Source organism: Harpegnathos saltator, unplaced genomic scaffold, assembly GCF_003227715.2.
Source record: "Harpegnathos saltator strain DR-91 unplaced genomic scaffold, Hsal_v8.6 scaffold202, whole genome shotgun sequence".
Lineage (NCBI taxonomy): Eukaryota > Metazoa > Arthropoda > Insecta > Hymenoptera > Formicidae > Harpegnathos > Harpegnathos saltator.
The window spans coordinates 34344-53180 of record NW_020229987.1 but is presented as its reverse complement, the minus strand read 5'-3'; the positions used below and the strand labels follow the sequence as shown (position 1 = coordinate 53180).

The 18837-nt window shown below is 44.8% G+C and overlaps 2 protein-coding genes across 5 annotated transcripts in view; both read left to right on the top strand.

Moving 5' to 3' along the window:
• Positions 1–11: 11 nt before the first annotated feature.
• On the top strand, positions 12–6802 carry Pmp70 (ATP binding cassette subfamily D member Pmp70). The gene is made up of 12 exons (XM_011146765.3): positions 12–267; positions 358–403; positions 708–895; positions 997–1066; positions 1211–1308; positions 2284–2461; positions 2548–2760; positions 4013–4082; positions 4197–4672; positions 4846–5145; positions 5506–5667; positions 5785–6802. The coding sequence occupies exons 1-12, from the start codon at positions 149–151 to the stop codon at positions 5860–5862; spliced, it is 1998 nt and encodes a 665-aa protein (XP_011145067.1). The 5' UTR covers positions 12–148; the 3' UTR covers positions 5863–6802.
• Positions 6803–7729: 927 nt separating this feature from the next.
• LOC105186512 (midnolin homolog) overlaps positions 7730–18837 on the top strand; it is a 29722-nt gene continuing 18614 nt past the window's right edge. For 2 of the 4 annotated variants that reach the window (XM_025298031.1, XM_025298028.1), the window contains exon 1: positions 8935–10051. In XM_025298031.1, the coding sequence (XP_025153816.1) occupies positions 9429–10051 (623 nt within the window). In that variant the 5' untranslated portion in view covers positions 8935–9428. Of the gene's footprint in view, positions 8701–8934; positions 10052–18837 lie in introns of those variants that run through there. The other 2 variants (XM_025298029.1, XM_025298030.1) reach the window with 2 other exon arrangements.

The following is an 18837-nucleotide window of genomic DNA, read 5'->3' as shown; positions in this document are numbered from 1 at the left end:
CACCACCACCACCTGTTCACTCCTATCTGACTCTTCGTTTTTTATTTAACTTCGACTTTACGTTTGTTCATGCTTCGTGGGCCAGAGTGCGACAGTTTGACCGTTGCACCAGAGGTGTGCAACTCGAGTGCACGTTGATCAGGTTAGGATGGCACCAGCGCTCAGCAAATTTACGACTGGACGCACACTGGGCAGTGCAGTAACAGCTGGTGCGCTCATTATTTTGATATTGAAATATCGCAATAAAAGACGAACGCAGAAGTCAAGGTGAGTGCGCATCAGATACGTACCTATACGTACATATATATATACTCATGCTCGCGTTTATCATAATTGTAATAAGCAATATATTTATAGAGACCAGTGGCTTACCAATAATGACATCTATTATGTCATTAAAGAGGTAAGAGTTTATAATGAATTTAATGAAGTATATCTAGTATATGATGGGGAAATTTATTACATGCCAATTTTTCAATGAACAAGAAAATAATATACATACTTTGAGCATAGAAATATCTAATGCTAATCTAATACTACTGGACAGTGTGATAACTTGATCGTCTTATTGGTTTAATCATTTATACATATCTTTATGCTAATTGTAAAATTAGATATAACTTCAATACATTGATTCATATGTATTAATGCATTTAATATAGCTAGTAGATAGTAAAAGCAGTTAGAACTGTTCTTCCTGTTCACAGCAAAAGCCAAAAAGTCCCAAGGCACAAGTCGATGCTGTTTTCTTCCGCAGAATTTTACAATTGCTCAAGATCGGTATTCCTGGTGTGCTGTCACCAGAATTTGGCATGGTTTTTGTAGTAGCAGCTTCTTTGATTGGCAGGACCTTATGTGACTTATATATGATTAGGAAGGGTACTCAGATAGAAACGTATGTAATATTCATAATTATGAATATTCATATTCATATTCATAATTAGTAGTATTAAAGTAAGCCTTATCTGATTAATATGAAATATTTTATATTATTAGAGCAATTGTCAGCAAGAATGGACCATTATTCAGGAAACATTTATTTTCTTTCTTTTTTATAGGGCCTATGGTAAGTAAAGTATATTGCTAGTATAGTGATACAAAGATTGCACTAAATAACTTGAAATCTTAAGCATTCAGTTTACTAAGCAACATAATCTTTTTTAGTAGTTTGAGAAAGTTACTAATATGACATTTTATTTGATTTATTTAGATAGCAGTCTTGAACAACATAATGAAGTACAGTTTAAGTGAAATGAAGTTGAAGTTACGTACAAATATCACACGTTACTTACTGGATCATTATCTTAAGTGAGTAGTCGATTTTTGTGAGTAAATTTTAGAGTAAATTTAGTTTTATACACACGTCAGTATCATAAGTATTGACAAAGCTCATTCATAAAACAACAAGGTCAAAGGTATTGAATTATTTATGACTTGCTTGTATGTCTTATATCTATGCATGACATTGCAAATTCACTTTTATCACTGTGTTTACAGGGTATCTCAGAACTTTGGCATACGGGCTCCGTAAGGATATGGAGCTAAGTAAGAGGAATAAAAAAGTCCTCTGCCATAATGTGAAAATCGTAATAGTTTTTTAATTGTAACAGTGCAAAGTTAAGCGTTTTCCACGCCCAGCGCGGCCTACAAACGCTCCGCGGCAAGCTGTGTACGTAGGGACTCAGCGATAACGCGGCTCGCGCTGACCGTCGCGCGGCGTCAAAGCGCCAAGATGCCATCACGACAGTCAGCGTGAGACGCGTAGTCGCAGAGGAGCGTCTATAGGCCGCGATGGGCATAGAAAATGCCAAACTTTACGTGGTTATTACTAAAAAACTATTACGATTTTCACATTATGGTACAGGACTTTTTTGTTCCTTTCACTTAGCTCTATGCATCCTCTATGCATCCCTATGGAGCCCGTGTCCCAAAATGTTCTGAAACACTCTGTATATGTTATTACAATATAGTAGTATTGCACTTTTTGTGCACTTAAACTTGCACTTGCACTTAGGTCATATTTAAAATAAGCTGTATGCAGTAATATATAGCTGTATGTACTATGTAATAACTTTAACACTATATCAAGTCATCTTTTTAAAGCATATAATATATTTATCATGAGAAATTTTACAATTTTATGTGTTAGAACTATCGTATCAGTTTGTTATAAATACATTAAATACAAGAAATACAGAGAAATACAAAATTCTCTATAATTAAGAAATCTCACTGAAATTTATTTCCAGCAAATATTTTAAATATTGAAGAATATTTTTCTAGGGGCTTTACTTATTACAAAATGTGCAACTTGGACAGTCGTATCTCTAATCCGGATCAACTCTTGACTACGGATGTTGATAAATTTTGTGACAGCTTTGTAAACCTTTATAGCAATGTGACAAAGCCTTTGTTAGACATTGGTATTTATGTGTTTAAATTAACTCCTATTGGTGCGCAAGTATGTAAAGCAAATATGTCTATCTCATTGCAACAGTTTATTGATAATCAATAATCAATATTTTACACACAATAACACTCTTGCAGTCGCCACTGTCGATATTAACGTATCTGGTATTAGCTGGCGTTTTTCTGACCAAAATTCGCAAGCCCATTGGTCAAATGACGGTCAAAGAACAACGATTAGAAGGAGAATATCGTCACATCAACTCTCGATTGATTACTAACTCAGAAGAAATCGCGTTCTACCATGGAAACAACAGAGAAAAATTGACACTGTTAACTAGTTTCCACAAACTTGTAAGTCTATTTAAATTATTGCGTCAATTGACAAGTTCTACACTGCTCAAAAGAATTATGGTATAGATAATTTTTTGCCGAAAATTGGCCAACTTTGACTGGCGATTACTTCGCAAAAAATTATTATAAACCAATGATTTTTTTCAAAATGAAGCTTGAAGTCTCTACTTTAAGAATGTATCTCCATTTTTTGCATGCGACACACGCCCCCCCCCCACCCCTCTAATTCCTGACATCTGAGGGCATGTTTGGTATACTGAAAATTGTAAAGTTTGACGGAATACACGGACGTGGACAATTTTTTTTCGGGATTTTGTATACAGACAATTTTTTCTCGCCGTTTGCATCATCATAAAGTTCAAATCTTCCCCTTCAATTTGAAAGAAAATGGAGTCGCTACAATTTTTTTTCTCAAAGTTACAGTCCTTCAAAGATATCGTTGTTTTTTATCTTCGGGCTAAGTACCGGCCAGCGGATTAAATGACTGGAAATCATAGTGGAGCAACGGCAAAAGTGTTTGTTGACATACGCATGCAAGCACGCGCGCATGTTTTTCAGCTCCTGGCTCGTGTTTTGACCACAGCCAACATTCCTAGCATCGGCAAACTCTCTCCGTATTCTCCACGGCTCCGTACGCTATTTTGGAAGGGCTGTAACTTTGCGAAAAAAAATTGTAGCGACTCCATTTTTTTTTCAAATTAAAGGGGAAGATTTGAACTTTATGACGATGCAAACAGCGTCCCCGAAAAAAAATTGTCCATGTCCGTGTATTCCGTTAAACTTTGCAATTTTCCAAACATGCCCTCAGATGTCAGGGGTTACAGGGGTAGGGGTGCATCGCATGCAAAAAATGGAGATATATTCTTAAAGTAGAGACTTCAAGCTTCATTTTGAAAAAAATGTCATTAGTCTATAATAATTTTTCGCAAAATAATCGCCAGTCAAAGTTGGCCAATTTTCGGCAATAAATTATCTATGCCATAATTCTTTTGAGCAGTGTATTAAAGTTTTCAAGTAAAATGTGGCTTTACTGCATACAATGGAAACAAATTTTTCATCAATCAAGAAATTTCCATCGTTATACTTCGTCACTATTCTGACATCAGAACATTATTAGCATTATTATCTATATATTATGTTTGATAATATTTATCTAAAACAATTTTATCTAAAAAAACTTTTTACATGACATTTTAATGTTTATTTATACAAACATGACTTTTTATTTTTATCATTATCTATACTGTTACAGATAAGCCATCTTCGTAGAGTCTTGGAATTTAAAACTTTCATAGGTATAATAGACAACCTCGTTGCAAAGTGTAAGATATATTTTATATAGTATATATTGTTATAAATAATCGTATTACCATTAAATATTTTTGTTTTATTACTTGTTTTTATATTCTAATACTATTTTAATTTTATTTTACTAGATTTTGCCACTGTAGTCGGTTTCTACGCGATCAGTATACCCTTCTTCCAGGACAATCATCCCCTGCTCACCGGCTCGTCTAATCATCGCTTCAACTCTTACTATACATATGGCCGGATGATGGTTAGAATGGCCGAGGCGGTCGGCCGGCTGGTATTGGCTGGCAGAGAACTCACGCGGTTAGCTGGATTCACAGCAAGAGTTACCGAGGTCAAACAGGTCCTTGATGAATTGAACGCCGGCAAGTATGAGAGAACGATGATTACGGATTACAAGGACACCGCTTTCGGCTATCCCGGTGGCGGCAAAATCATACCACGTGACAACGTCATAAGATTCGATCGTGTGCCACTCGTTACGCCAAATGGAGACGTACTTATCAAGGAACTATCTTTCGAGGTGAAGTCGGGCATGAACGTCTTGGTTTGTGGTCCGAATGGTTGCGGCAAAAGTTCCATGTTCAGGATTCTCGGTGAAGTATGTGCTTGTGTTCTTTACAATGTTCTCATATATCGCAATGAAACAAAACTACTCTCACTTTGTGTAGCTCTGATTTATTATGTTGACTACGATCATCATATCAAGTGATTGCGATGTAATCGAGCTATCTTTGTTTGTATTATATTGATTTTATGAATTGGGACTTGTAGCTGTGGCCAGTCTGGTCTGGGTCTGTCACGAAACCACCACGTGGTAAGCTATTCTACATTCCGCAACGTCCTTACATGACGTTGGGCACCTTGAGAGATCAGGTTATTTATCCTCATACGAGAGCAGAGATGCAGAGGCGCGGTAACGTTAACGACGACGATTTAAAGAAATTTTTGGACTTGGTGCAACTGACTCATCTGTTGGATAGAGAGAATATTAGCAACAGTGAAGGACAAGGTTGGGACGCGGTAGCCGATTGGATGGATGTTCTATCGGGAGGTGAAAAACAACGTATAGCAGTAAGTCTTGCGTGCCTTTTTATTAACTATTATATAACTTTTTACTTTATTATATAACTTTCTTTTTAATCGACCGAGTTATTCATCATCGTCTATTAATGGCTGTGTTCGTTTTTCGTTCGCTTTCATGCTCAAATTGCCATTATTAAATCAGCTTTGTTCGTGCAACGTTTAACGAATAATAAAAATAGAATGTCACTTTCGGTATGAAAGTAAGCTAGACGAATGCAACCTTCTACTGGATGTAGAAGATATAGAAAGGAGTATGTCAAACTACAATGTACCATTTCTATCGTGTAAGACAAAGCACACTCTCTTCGTTGAATGTTTATTATTGCTTCTGTTTTATCATTTATATAGATGTCTCGACTGTTTTATCACAAACCGCAATTCGCGATCTTGGACGAGTGCACGAGCGCTGTTAGCATGGACGTCGAAGACTCTATGTATATGTACTGCAGAAAAGAGAATATAACATTGTTCACAGTTTCACATCGTCGTTCTCTTTGGAAACATCACGAGGTACTGACTTTATCTCTTCTCTTTTCGTTTCAGTTCCCTATAATTGTAAAGACATCCTTGTGTGTGACTTGCATGTATTATTTAATATGCTTTCACGACTGTTTGCTGTTTTTTCAGTACTATTTGCAAATGGATGGACGAGGAAGCTACGAATTCATGCCAATCCAACAAGATACGATAGAATTCGGATCGTGAATTCTTGCGTCCCTTGCATACGTGGATAAACGTAATCGTGCAAGGGACATCTAATGTTGTCTGTTAGTAATTTTAATAATAGATAAACAAATTTTTTTAAACAAAGACAACAGAATGCTATAGAAAATGTTAACTCTGTATTTTACGTTCAAGCCTACTTGAACTACTTCCACTCTTAAAATGCAATAACTCCGTAGCTGTTCCTAATATTCTAACAATTTGCGACTATCAATTTTCTATTAATAAGTAGGGCACTTCAACGATATAAGAAACGATAAATATGTAAGAAATGAATATAGGACGCAGCAGGATTAGATACAAATGATTATCTGACTCTTTATACTGTACTGATAAGCACTTTACCAAGTACCAGCGAGACAGGCACAGCATCTAGTGCGACGCTGATTCCTTCACGTACGCATAGTTATTTAAATTGCAATGCACAATAATATATTTTTCTATCAGTGTTTTAACAAAATACAGAGTAACGTACTTTTGAATACAATGTAAGATTCAGACATATGACGCTGTAATACTTTTAAAACAAGTTTTCGTATATCTTTAATTCCTCTTCGAATATTAGATATGTAAATATATATATAAGCAGGTATAGGTATATATATAAGCAGGTATAGTGTGTAGATATCTAATGCAAAAATTCTCGGTTGTTTATTAACAATTTTTTTTCGTTTTATAAAGTAGAAACGCCGCAAATTATTTACTAGTTAAATTTACTAATATATTATGTTATACGACACTTTCAAATATTTAGATTTCTTACAGTTTATGGAAAAATTTATCTTATCTCATGATAATGTATGCATGAATATATATAACATACTTCATTATAGGGCCTGGGGTAAGATTGTAATATTTGTTATGGTATGTTAGAACACAAAAGATATACATCACACGAGGGATGTAGCAAATTGTTGGACAATAAGAATGTTATAAAGATGAAAGATTTATGGAGAGAGAAATTCTCTCTCACTATGAGTTCCAATGAATGACACTGCTTCACTTTGTTGCTACAGCAAGAGAAATATGTTCTACATGTTATACTTCTATATAGTACATGTACTATATAGTATATGTACGCCTAATTAGATATGGAATTTTATAGGTAAATTATTTCTATACTCTGCGCGAATGTTTTATCTAGAAATTATATTACTTGGTGCAATTGTTATACAGAGAAATATAGAACAAAAACTTAGCGAAAACATATATGTCCGACTGAAATATCTTGAAGACATCGGTATAAAGAGTTCATAGTTCGTAGTTCGTATTTTCTAAGTGAAAATTTCTGTGAAGACTTAAATGTAAAGATATTTTTTGAGAAATAAAAAGGGTTTTGTAATTTAAATTTCCATTAGATGTCCATTAAACAATTAGTAATATTGTTTCCTATTTGATGAGAATAAAATGTAAAGAATCAGTGGCCTCTATGACAAAGATTCACCAAATTTCTCGCAATTATTCTTTTTTTTTATTGTAGTTAGGTTTTGTGATATATCTTCACTCTTTTTGTTTTTCACGATTGGCTATTTACTTCTTTTGAGAAGCTTATTGTCGACATTCATTTTGTTACCATATCGACATAAAGCTCATGAAATATTTGTAATCACTCGCTCCATGTTCTAATACCCTCTTGTCACTCCTAAAATGTACTTTCCCTTATCTTTCGTATGAATCATTGGAAGTCGAAATTCCCGAGGATCACACTCTACAATTTGCCTTCGTCCGTTTTCGACTCGCAATTGAAAGATTCAAACGAACCGCTCTTTACGAGTCGCTCGGCAATGCTCGGCTCACGTCGTACGTTTTCTGATGCGCGACTCGACGGGTTCGGCGGCCCAGGTCTGCTGGGAATCTAGCGGAAGCTCCGGGAGCTCCGGCTTTGGTTGCTAGTCGCAGGGTTCAAGCGCTCGAGGGTGGGTCGTGGTGTGTGTATATATATGAGTGAGGCGTGCGCGCGCGCGCGCGTGAGAAACTAACGAGAAGTACGTCTGTAGGCTGTATAAAAGAGGATTTTACGGCAAGAGGGGAAGAGAGAGAGAGAGAGAGAGAGAGAGAGAGAGAGAGAGAGAGAGAAAGAAAGAGCGAGATCGAGAGGTCACGTGACCCCGAGGGAAGAAGCAAATACGAAGAGGCAGGAAGGTAGAGCGAGAGAATCACAAGAAGTAAGGAGGTAGAAGGAACACGACGAAGTGGTGTGGTAGTGCTGCTGCTGCTGCTGCTTTTGAAGGAGAGAAAAAGGAGGAGGAAGGGTCTGCGGGCGGGTTGTGCGTATGTGGTGCGCGACACACAGTGCCGTGTCGCGTAGCAGAAGGTGGACGCGAGGTTCAGTGATCATTTCACGTTCTATCTCTTTCTCTTCTCTCCCTCTCTCTCTCCCGCGGCCTTTTTACGAGGACAAAGTTTTTTTTATCGCCGTGGTACTATCGATCGCGCTCTACGTCTTCGTCGTCGGCCGCGAGCGATTTTCATCGTCGTCGTCGTCGTCGCGGTTTCGTCGCGTATCACACGCACAATAATCAGCCTACTTCAGTACGTATACACTCCTCTTCCTGCCCGTCACCGCCGCCCCCTCCCCCCTCCGCCGCCTCGCCGTTCCAGCCGCCGCGCCGTCGTGTTTCCAGTGCCCCTTACCCCTCTCTTCGCGTTTCGCCCGTCGCTCGCTGTGCGTCTCCTCTTCGCCGCGTGCGCGTTCCCGCGGCCGCGGCTTGTCGAGGGGGCCGGTCGCCTTCGTGGACAACGCTCCGTGAACGAGCGTTCGCGCGCGGGGGTAAGGAGCGAAGGGACCGCGACCGGAGAGTGCCGGGAGCACAGGTGCAGGTGCATACATACATAAATACATACATACATACATACATACATACATACATACATACATACATACATACATACATACATACATACATACATACATACATACATACATACATACATACATACATATATACATACATACATACATACATACATACATACATACATTACATACATACATACATACATACATACATACATACATACATACATACATACACATACATACATACATACATATATACATACATACATACACATACATACATACACATGCATACATACACAGGACGGGCCACGACACGATAAGACGTGTATACGCGTCGCGCGGCGGCGGTTCTAACACGGCGGAGGAGAACGCCGCGAGGCCCGCGCGCAGAAGGGGCAGTAGGCGAAGAAGTCGGCGACGCGAAGGAGGAGAGAGAGGGAGGGAGAGAGAGAGAGAGAAGAAGCAGAAGAGAAGAAGAGGTGAAGAAGGGATAGAGGACGGAGGAGAGACACACGCGCGGCGCGTATAGCGTCGCAGAAGAAGTAGTACCGAGCGAGCGGTCGCGAGTGATAGTACGTGCCGTGTTTGACTACTCCTGAGGAAGAACTCTCCGACATCGCCTTCGTCCTCGTTATTAGCTGAGAGAGAGAGAGAGACTCTACGTTAGTCGCCTCGTGCTATCGCTATCGTGCGCGGTGGTCCGTTATTAGCGTCGATCGACGGTTTCTCGTCATATCGCGGTAAGATGAACGACAGTGCGGAGCCGCCGCCGCCGTCATCGTCAGATGCGGCGGCGGTGACTGCGAGCGAGATGAACGACGACGACGACGGACCTTCGAAGTCGCGGACTACGTCGATCGACGACGAGTCAACCAGCGGTCGAACAGCTGCCGCTGCTTCTGCTTTCGCTTCTGCTTCTGCTCCTACTTCTACTTCTGTCCCGGTCCCGCCCGGTGACACCGCGACCGCTGCTATCACCGCCACGACCACGACGACGACGTCGATGGCGACGGTCGAGCCCGAGTGTCGCGGTCAGCGGAGTTCGATAAGGGCCACCGCGTCCCCGGTAATACGTGCAGCTACCTCCTATCCGACGACGACGCCGCCGCCACCGCCACCGCCGCCGCTGCCGCTGCCGCTGCTACCGCCGACGCCGCAGCCGCAGCAACCGCCGCTGCCGCCGCCGGGGTGTGGCTGCGTCGCAACCGCGGTCGACAAGGACGAGATCACCGTGAACATCACGCCGACCACCGGCGGCCAGTTCGAGCTCACGGTGGACCGTAATGACACAGTGGAGAATCTTAAGAAGATCATCTCCAAGAGGCTCAAGGTCGTCAAGGAGCGAATCTGTTTACTGCATCGTGAGAGGTGAGTCCGTTCTCTTTATGATTTTCTCTCTCTCTCTCTCTCTCTCTCCTCTCTCTCTCTCTCTCTCTCTCTCTCTCTCTCTCTCTCTCTCTCTCTCTCTCTCTCTCTCTCTCTCTCTCTCTCGCTCGCTCTCGCGTCTTTGTAGCGCAAGAAAGGACGGAGGAAGAGAGAAAGAGCGAAACCGGTGTTATTTCGACGAGCTCGATTTTGCAAGGAGACGGATACAGGATAATGTGTATCTTGCGCCAATAGTTTCCGTCTCGCCGTTCCGTTCATCGGAGAAACGCGTGTCTCGCTCGCCTAAACACAGACGACTTCGACACACGGCCAGAATTCCAACGGACTATGTGTGTGTGTGTGTGTGTGTGTCGGCCTTTAATCTAATCCTACATTTCACGATAAAACAATCAAGGATAAACTGATAAGTGAAGGTTAAATGCGGGAGAATGTGGGTAGTTAGCAGAGACGGATATCGTGCCAAAAGGACGGACGCGCGAGGGTATTTTACTGCTGTGGCAAAGCCCTAAAGCTCTTAGCTCTCTAAGCGTTCAGCCTTCTCGGTTACGTCTTATCATCGTTTTACATTTTATCTTCGTGCTTCAGCCGAAAACAAAGGTGCGCGCAGCTCTCCGCAGCTTACTCGCTCGAAAAGAGCACAAAGATGTAACGTGGTGTTATAGATAGCGCGGAGACGGGAGAATCGAATCGCGGCGCCGGTATATCACAGGCGACTTCGTGTCGAAATTACGATACGTTCTGTGTCTCGAGAACTCTCCATATCGACGCGCTCGCGGCGATTCCTCGAAGGCTGACCGCCAGCAGCGATGATGTGCCCACGGCGGCGCGTTACTGCTATTCGTCATTGTCTCATTCGTGAAGAAATATCGTGCGGATTAACGATGTCCACCATTTAAATCACCATTATGACAATGGAATCGAACGGGAAAGGTATATTTTATCGAAATTATCGATCCTCACGTCGAGATAATGAGACGAGAGCCAATCGCCTACGAGGACTACGAAACGTTCGCTCCCGTTCGAGACCGGAAAGAGAAAAAGGCCGAATTGGTCCGGGAGATTGTTTTTCTCTTCAATTCTCCTTCACTCTCGATTCCCTCTTTCTCTTCCTCTACCTCTTCCTCTTCCTCTGTCTCTGGAAGAAGGAAGACGTGAAGGAAAATATAGAGGAAAACCTCGCGACAGTCGCGGACGCGACACGAGCGTGATCGGACGAAAAATCCGTTTTCCGTAGTCGGCCAAGCAGCTCTCGCCTAGGTAGGAGAAAGAGTCGCCTCGCGGCGCGACGTCGCGACGCGCAGGGTGTCTCGCTCGGCGTTCGCTTCTATTTTTCCCACGAGCAACGTGCGTTCGAAATCGTGATGCGGACCTCGCCCCATGCCACGCTCTGTAAAGAAAGAGAAGAAACAGAAAGAGAGAAGACGAGGCTGGGGGCTTTAGGAGGGCAGGGCAGGGTGAGGGGAGAGGAGAGGCGAGGCGAGGCAGAATAGAGCCGGGTAGAGAGCGAATGTGCTGCGGGCTCGTCCTTCTGCCGGTGCACTTTTGGACGTGCGTCGGAGAGCAGGAGAGAGCGAGAGGAAGATAGCAGCGCGACGGGGAGGGAAAGAGAGAGAACGAGCTAAAGAACGGCTGTACGGTGCATATATACCCGGTACACCGGTGTATACCGGGTATTTCAGGAGCGGAGATCTCTATCCTCGCGTTATCACACTCGCGATATTAGTGTGGTGTGTATTTTTAGAATTCGGACGCTTCTAACTCGACGAAAGCAAGTCGCTTGGAACAGAAGCCGCGCGTTCTTACGAACCTGTTTGCCCGTGATCACTTCGCGTCGTCACTTTGTTTATCTTATCAAGTCCTCGCGAATATTTCATCGTCGCTCCTCGGCGCGTCTTTTCCGTTTATTCCGTCTATTTCGATTACTTCTTACCTACAATGTTCAAAACATGTGTTGAGAGACACCGAGAGTCGTACACCGTGTACACACCTGGCATGTACTTAAATAGTCACGCGGCTGTTACTCGTGCTAACAATCCGTATATACCAATGGCTCCTATTAATATTTATATCGCCCAAGAATTTAATAACGATAAGACAGATTTCTGAGCCCGGCGGAAAGCGTGCAATTTACATTTTGTACACACCTTATTTCTATATACACGGTGTCGCGCACGATTCGCCAGTTTATACTCGAAGACGGATCGATGAGTTCGGAGTCGACGTTAACCTTTGTTAAATCCTTTCTCCTTTATCGGAATATCTGCAGCTTCTGTGCTGCGTGCGATTGGAAAGAAACTGGAAGCTTTTTGAAAGTAACAACTCTGACACGAACAAATCTCTCAGAGTAGCGTTCCACACATCTGTCGTCATTCTCTTCTCGCGATAACGATCTTGATTTAAAGAGCGTGCCGAGCCGAGTAAAGTTCCGACGGAATTTGCGAGAATTTTCCAACGAAAGAAAAAGCAAGTTCCCGAGTCTGCTGAACGTTGCCGAACGCCGACGAGCCCACGATGGGGCAGCATCACCTCCCGAAGTATCGACCTGTCCTCCTGAAACTGCCTGTATACGTGCTCGTGGGCGTCCGTGGGGGCCACAGCGCGGATCCTCTACCTCCACCGCCTCCTGCCGCCGCCGCTTCGTGCGAGCACGCGAGAGAAACATGGTGGAGTGGAAGGTTGGCATACCGCGGAGAGTAGTCGAGAGAAAGACGGAGACAGAGAGCGCGGGCGGGCGGGCGGGCGAGCGAGCGAGAGGGCGGGCGGTAGAGGTGGGAGGGAGGAGGTGGCGGAGGTGGCGTGTAGTGGTGTATAGTAGGTAGAGGATATCTCGGGAAATCGCGCTCCCGTAAAGTGGAACAGTGACAGCCGTCTACCGGTGGTTAGACGGAGCGAGAGAGACCGGAGGTGGATCGTGGTGGAGAAGGCCAGGCTGATCGAGACGCACGAAAGCGGCGCCCCGAGAGAGAGAGAGAGAGAGAGGGGGGGAGGGGGGAGACGAGAGAACGAAAGAGAGGAAGGAGTCTATTTATTATTCGGGGTAAGCCCCGGTCAGAATACGCGAGTATGACTAAACAGAAATTGCACGGAAAAAACAGCCGCAACGATAGACGAGAAGAAGTGCGTGTGCGCGCGAGATGGAAATTATAGATTAAGGGACTGACGTGCGCTCGCACGCGCGCTACGCTATTTTAAAGCGGTCTTTCTTTTGTGCGGGAAATGTGTTGAAAAATGAAAACGCGACGAAGCAACAGCGCGGTGTTTCTCGATTATCACCCTCCCGCGCGAGCGGGCTAGATTTCTCCGCGGTCGGATGATTGTTGGACGAATTTTCATTACATCCGCGAATTGATCTGCACACGCGGCTTTTCGATACACGCATTGTGATAATTTGTTACTTGATTAATGCTTCAGCGAGAGACGCAGACATACATCTTATACATTTACACCCAATCGACGTTCCGGCTGTTATATCGCGAGTCTAAACTCGCTTGCTCATTCAGGGAGGATGAAAGAAACACCGCGAAACACAAAGTAATGTAGGTGTGCGGGAAGATAGAGAGAGAGAGAGAGAGAGAGAGAGAGGATCGGCTATATATATATTTCCGTAGCGCATCGATGATCCCTCTCTTTCTTCCCTTCTTGCTTTCTTTCTTGCTCGGCCGTTTGCTTTTAAGTCGATGCTTTTTCTCTTGCCTCGTCTTTTACGCGTCTCGATCGGGCGCGTAATTCTCCCGAGATCTCTTGCCGTCCGTCCGTCGTTGCTCTTTCCTCCTTGGCTCTTCTCTCTTTTTTTTCTCTTTTCTTTCCTCTCTCTTCTCCTCTCCTCGTCTCTCGCATGTGTACTTCTTGGCCCGGCCCCGCGACTACTCGCCACTCGTTTCTTTGTGCCTGCCAGGGCAGTTTCAGGCGCAGGTAGCACAGCAGATCCTCCTTTTTCCTCTTTGGAACGGCACGACGCGTGGTGCCTCTTCTCGCGTGCGTGTCGGTTCGGTGCTGTACCGCGAAAGATGTAAAATTCATTGAAATAGTTACGCGCAACGCGTGTGCGACACGTATAAATACGCAGGTAGTTACGGGATAATCAGAGTCAGCAGCGGCGGTATTAAACAGCGGCCGATCGACGCTGCCGATCGAACCCGAAATTTATCGGGCCGAAAGAGGAAGAGAGAGAGAGAGAGAGAGAGAGAGACGCGTGAGCGAGAGCGACACATGTTCGACCTTTGATCAGACAAATGTCAAGTTAATTGGACAAGTTGACTTGTGGAATTGGCGACGATGCATGCGAGAGATAGAGAGAGGAAGTGAAGAGTTTTGTCACGATACCGTTACGTTAATCGCGACGGTCGGATCAATTAATTATTTATTATTCTCTCGCGTGTTTATTTTTCCGAGCGTCGCGTTATTACCTTGTGGGGGGCTATCTTTATTGATGAGATTACGCGAGAGACGGGGGATTAAAATCGCAGGATTAATTGAACCGAAATACCGGAAAAGGACTGGATGCTACACGATACCCTCCCCCTCCCCATCCCGCCCTTCAAGTATCTTCCAGAACGCTCAATTACCACGCTATAGCTGACTTCAAACAAGCAAGCGATTGAAATTCAGATTTACACGACTTCTCGTCCGGGTGTGTGCTTTTTCTTTCGTGCTCTTCACGTTGCGCCAATTAAGTGCGATTGAATCGCATCACCGTTGTGCGAGCAGATAAAGATATAATTAGAAGGTTAAAACGAAGAACGCCGACATGTATTAAGGTGGTAATATCACGATACATCCTGTGTACTCGGATGCTTCCATTGATCAAACGCGCGGACTAAAAGTCACAAACTAAAAAAGGTGACGCGAACCGATTGGTCGCTTTTGATCCTCCCTCTCCCCTTTTTTTACCCTTGAGTCGCAACATCGTTTTCTGAAATTCGAGTTGTAGCTCGTTTTTAAGCCCGACACCAACAGGTAACGCCGACACCTGCTGCAATATAACATGCGACATCGGTGGCCTTCGGTAACGCGACATTGTCATCGCTGTGACATTCAGTCGTCGTCGAAAGTTACGTCACGAGCGCGACTCGCGTACTCGCGTACTCACAATTACTGACACAGATGCGTCGAGCAAGATGCATCGGTGCAACAGCGTGCAACAAGTGAAATACGTTGGAATTCGGAAAAAAACGAGATCGCCTGAAATTGACGCGGAGGAAAGTTTAGGATCGTAGAGATCGGCCGACGTCGAGCTTATTCGACGGGCGGGGAAGGTGTGCGATCTTCGAGAGTCTTGGAAATACTCGGAACTCGTGTGCCCGCAGACAAGAGAAAGAGAGACAGAGACAGATAGTGAGAATTTGCTTTTTTTTTTTATTATATTTTTGCAAAACGCGCATCGGCCGAAGCAATTGGCGCGATATGCGGCATTCTCTCTCTTTCTTTCCTGCGTCAGCGTCAAGTGTCGTCGATCGCCGGTGTGTCATCGCGAGATTTCTGTTAGTCATCGCGTCGTCGGCACGTAGAAGGAGCGGACTTTAAACGCTCGGTTTGGCGACAGAAGGACGACGATCACAACGGACGGTGTAGCCTCGCGCGCGATCCACGTCTCCGTGGTCACATCTCGTTTCTGTGGGAACTCTTCAATTACACGCGCTATATCCGCGTTACGGCGATAATTTCCTCCTCTTTCTCTCTTTTGTATTTTTCTTACCGTGCCGAGTGTTATAAAAGTGAAAAGCGGCTGCTTGCTGTTGTCGTAGTGGCATTAATGTTGATTGATTTTCATACGTTTCTGTCTCGACGCAAACAAAAGTCGCAATCTTTCCCGGAATCGATTTCAACGCCTGCCTGGATGCAGATAAAAAATATTTTTAAGCCGCATTTATCGACGATCAGGCGTGGCGCGGCGCGAATCATCCTGCCGGCGGCGCCGCGCCGATTCCACGTTTTATCGCGAAATCATTTTTAGCGACGCAACGATCGCGCGCGGCTGATTTTGTCAGGCGACTTCTGCGAAAAAACGCGAAGCGGATCCGAGCGGAGAAACGAAACTAGAATTATAACCCCTCCGTTATTTTTCGCGAACGGCGTGAAAAGCATGTTTATCAGTGTCGCGAGTGTTCTCGTCGTCGCGGCGCTCTCAGCCGGGAAACAATCCGCGGGAAAATCGGGGCGATTGAACGCACATCGCCGCAGTGAACCGACCGCCGCCGACGACGGTGTGGCCGGTCGCCAAATCGAGAAAACGGCGGAATGATCGATGGAGCGTCGCACTTGCGACGGATTTAAAAAGCTGCAGCTTGCTTAGCAGCGCGCCACGAGAGGTCTCTCTCCTCTCTTTCTCTTCTCGTAGCTCGAAGCGATCGTGAGACTGCCGTTAGAAACTGTCTATAAACGGAACTGTCTTCCGCGAAAGCACATTATCTGCGCTTATCGAGAGCCGAAGACAAAGTGCGCGGCGGGATTATGCCATAGGACTATAAAATTACGTCCACGTGTTCCGCCAGCGTGTCGTGCACGAGAGAGACGCGTGACGTCGAGCCTCCAAGGTATACGAGCACTAACTCGCGCCGTAGTATTCATCATCGCGCGAGCAATAATTCACAATTATTCCTAAATAAGGGGAAAAAGAGAGAGAGAGAGAGAGAGAGAGAGAGAGAGAGAGAGAGAGAGAGAGGTTTCCGTAGAACGAGGCGTCATCATCTTCGTTCGCTCGGCGAAGCTCGTTGTGAATCGCGCTCGCGCAAGCGTTGTCAAAATCGACTTTGCATCGGCCTCACACATGTCCGGGCGCAAAGATACTCAATTTACATAGCCCACACACCAGCGTGGGCCACACGGCATTGTTTACGCGTGAAGAAACGCGTCATGTGCGGCGGCGACGGCGACAACGACGGACGGAGCCGCCGATGCACACGCACGCGACAGAGGGACGCGCGGAAGGTCGTCCTCCTCCCCCTTCATCGTCGTCGTCATCTCTTTCTGCCTCGCTCTCTTCCTTGCTCTCTCTCTCTCTCTTTCTCTCTCTCTCTCTCTCTCTCTCTCTCTCTCTCTCTCTCTCTCTTTCGACGTCCCTGGGCGCGGTGAGAAGAAGAAAAAAATATTTCGCAGCCTCGCGCTCTCTCGCGGGCCCGTCAAGGATCCTCCTCGCGCCGGCTAACGGTTTCGCAAATCTCCTGGCCGCGCCGCCGAAATCGACAAAGCGTAACGGAACGACGCGGAGAATTAATCCGATAGTCGTTCGCGCGGTCGAGTAAATATAATATAAAGTAATTCCGCGCGACTCCGCGAAGACAGAAACGCGCGTGGTCCCCGCGGCGCGGCGTGCCTCGAAAAGGCGCCGCGCGTTTTTCTTTTTTGTTTTCCTCTCCCCCTCCCGCTTTCGAGACCTTCGAGCACGTTTTTGCGGCCAGATATCGAGGAGCGACCAAAGACGAAGAGTTATTCAAAAATGGGAACGCGCGTGAACGCGGTTCTTTCTTTGGGTCGCGTGCGCTCAAGTTGCCGCTGACATACACACACACACACACACACACACACACACATGCGCGCGCATACACGCACACACATCATGTCGGGTGGGTAACGATTTTCCTTGATCGCACGTACTGTGTCTATTCGCGGCTGCACGTGTTAATCTATCCTTGGAGATTGTCTAGCCGCCATGTGCGGCGTGCATGCGAACTGCATGCGGCGGCCTTATCGATCGGCGAGCCGCGGTTTAATGCTTAATTTTCTTCTCTTTTTTTTTCTTCTTTCTGCAAAGAGGCGGCGGAATTCTCCCGAGAAATTCCATTGTTGGAATTAAGTTCACGCGCAGCTTGGTAAGAGACGTAAAAGGCACATCTTTCGAATATTTCTAGGAGACGTCACGTTGCATATTTTCTCGAAAATATGTCCGCTGGAAATTACTGCGGAATCTAGCGTTACGATAACGTAACTGGTCGCTTTGTTATCGCTGGTGCACGATTGTTCTGAAATCATCGTTGGGAGTAATTTATTTTACATAATGAAATCATACAGGCAGCTTAAACGATTGATTATTATACCGCACTAAGAATACCACCACCACCATCATTAAAACATCGTGTAGTTATTTATAAACCATAATAAGGCTGTTATTTTTAGCCGCACTTTCTACATCTATTTTCCGCTTCTCTCTCTCTCTCTCTCTCTCTCTCTCTTTCCGAAGCGCTGACATGTAATCGGATTAGTTTAAGTACGGCAAGCGTAAAAAATCGTAATTAAAAAGGACAGGCTTAATCTTCCCAAAGTGAACCCGCGTGATTAAATAAAACTGAAAGCTTGAAAATATACCGCTGATTTAGAAAGCGGAAGTTCATCGCTGGAATAAAGTCGAGACGAACTCGGGACAAAACTTCCCGAATAAGCGGTTTGCTCTTCGCGTGTAACGAGCGTGGAAAGCACTTTGGAAGCATGAATCCGGTCTCTCAAAAATATCCGTCAGCTGTTTGAAACTAAGAACTCGGAGAACTGCATGCTGCTATATAATAACAGCAGTAATAATAATAATAATAATAATAACAATGATATCGAGATAACGTTCTCGACGAGAACGTTTCCGTCGAGCGATAATCGCGCGATTCGCAAATTTCCCAAAAGGAGCACACGGGTCAAAGACAGCAAGCAGCCTGGTTAATCTGGGACACCCCGTATAAGGCATCGAGATGTACAAGGAAGCGAAAATTTATCTGCGTGACGTTACATCCTGATATACTTCGAAGGTGAACTCCCGGAGCATAAGCGCGCGGTGAAGCGAACGA

Bases quoted from the DNA above. Each gene is read 5' to 3' on its own strand.
- Pmp70 (XM_011146765.3), top strand. From the start codon at position 149: ATGGCACCAGCGCTCAGCAAATTTACGACTGGACGCACACTGGGCAGT. The intron at 1,067-1,210 runs GTAAGTAAAGTA...TGATTTATTTAG, and splicing joins TCTTTTTTATAGGGCCTATG to ATAGCAGTCTTGAACAACAT. The intron at 2,761-4,012 runs GTAAGTCTATTT...ATACTGTTACAG, and splicing joins TAACTAGTTTCCACAAACTT to ATAAGCCATCTTCGTAGAGT.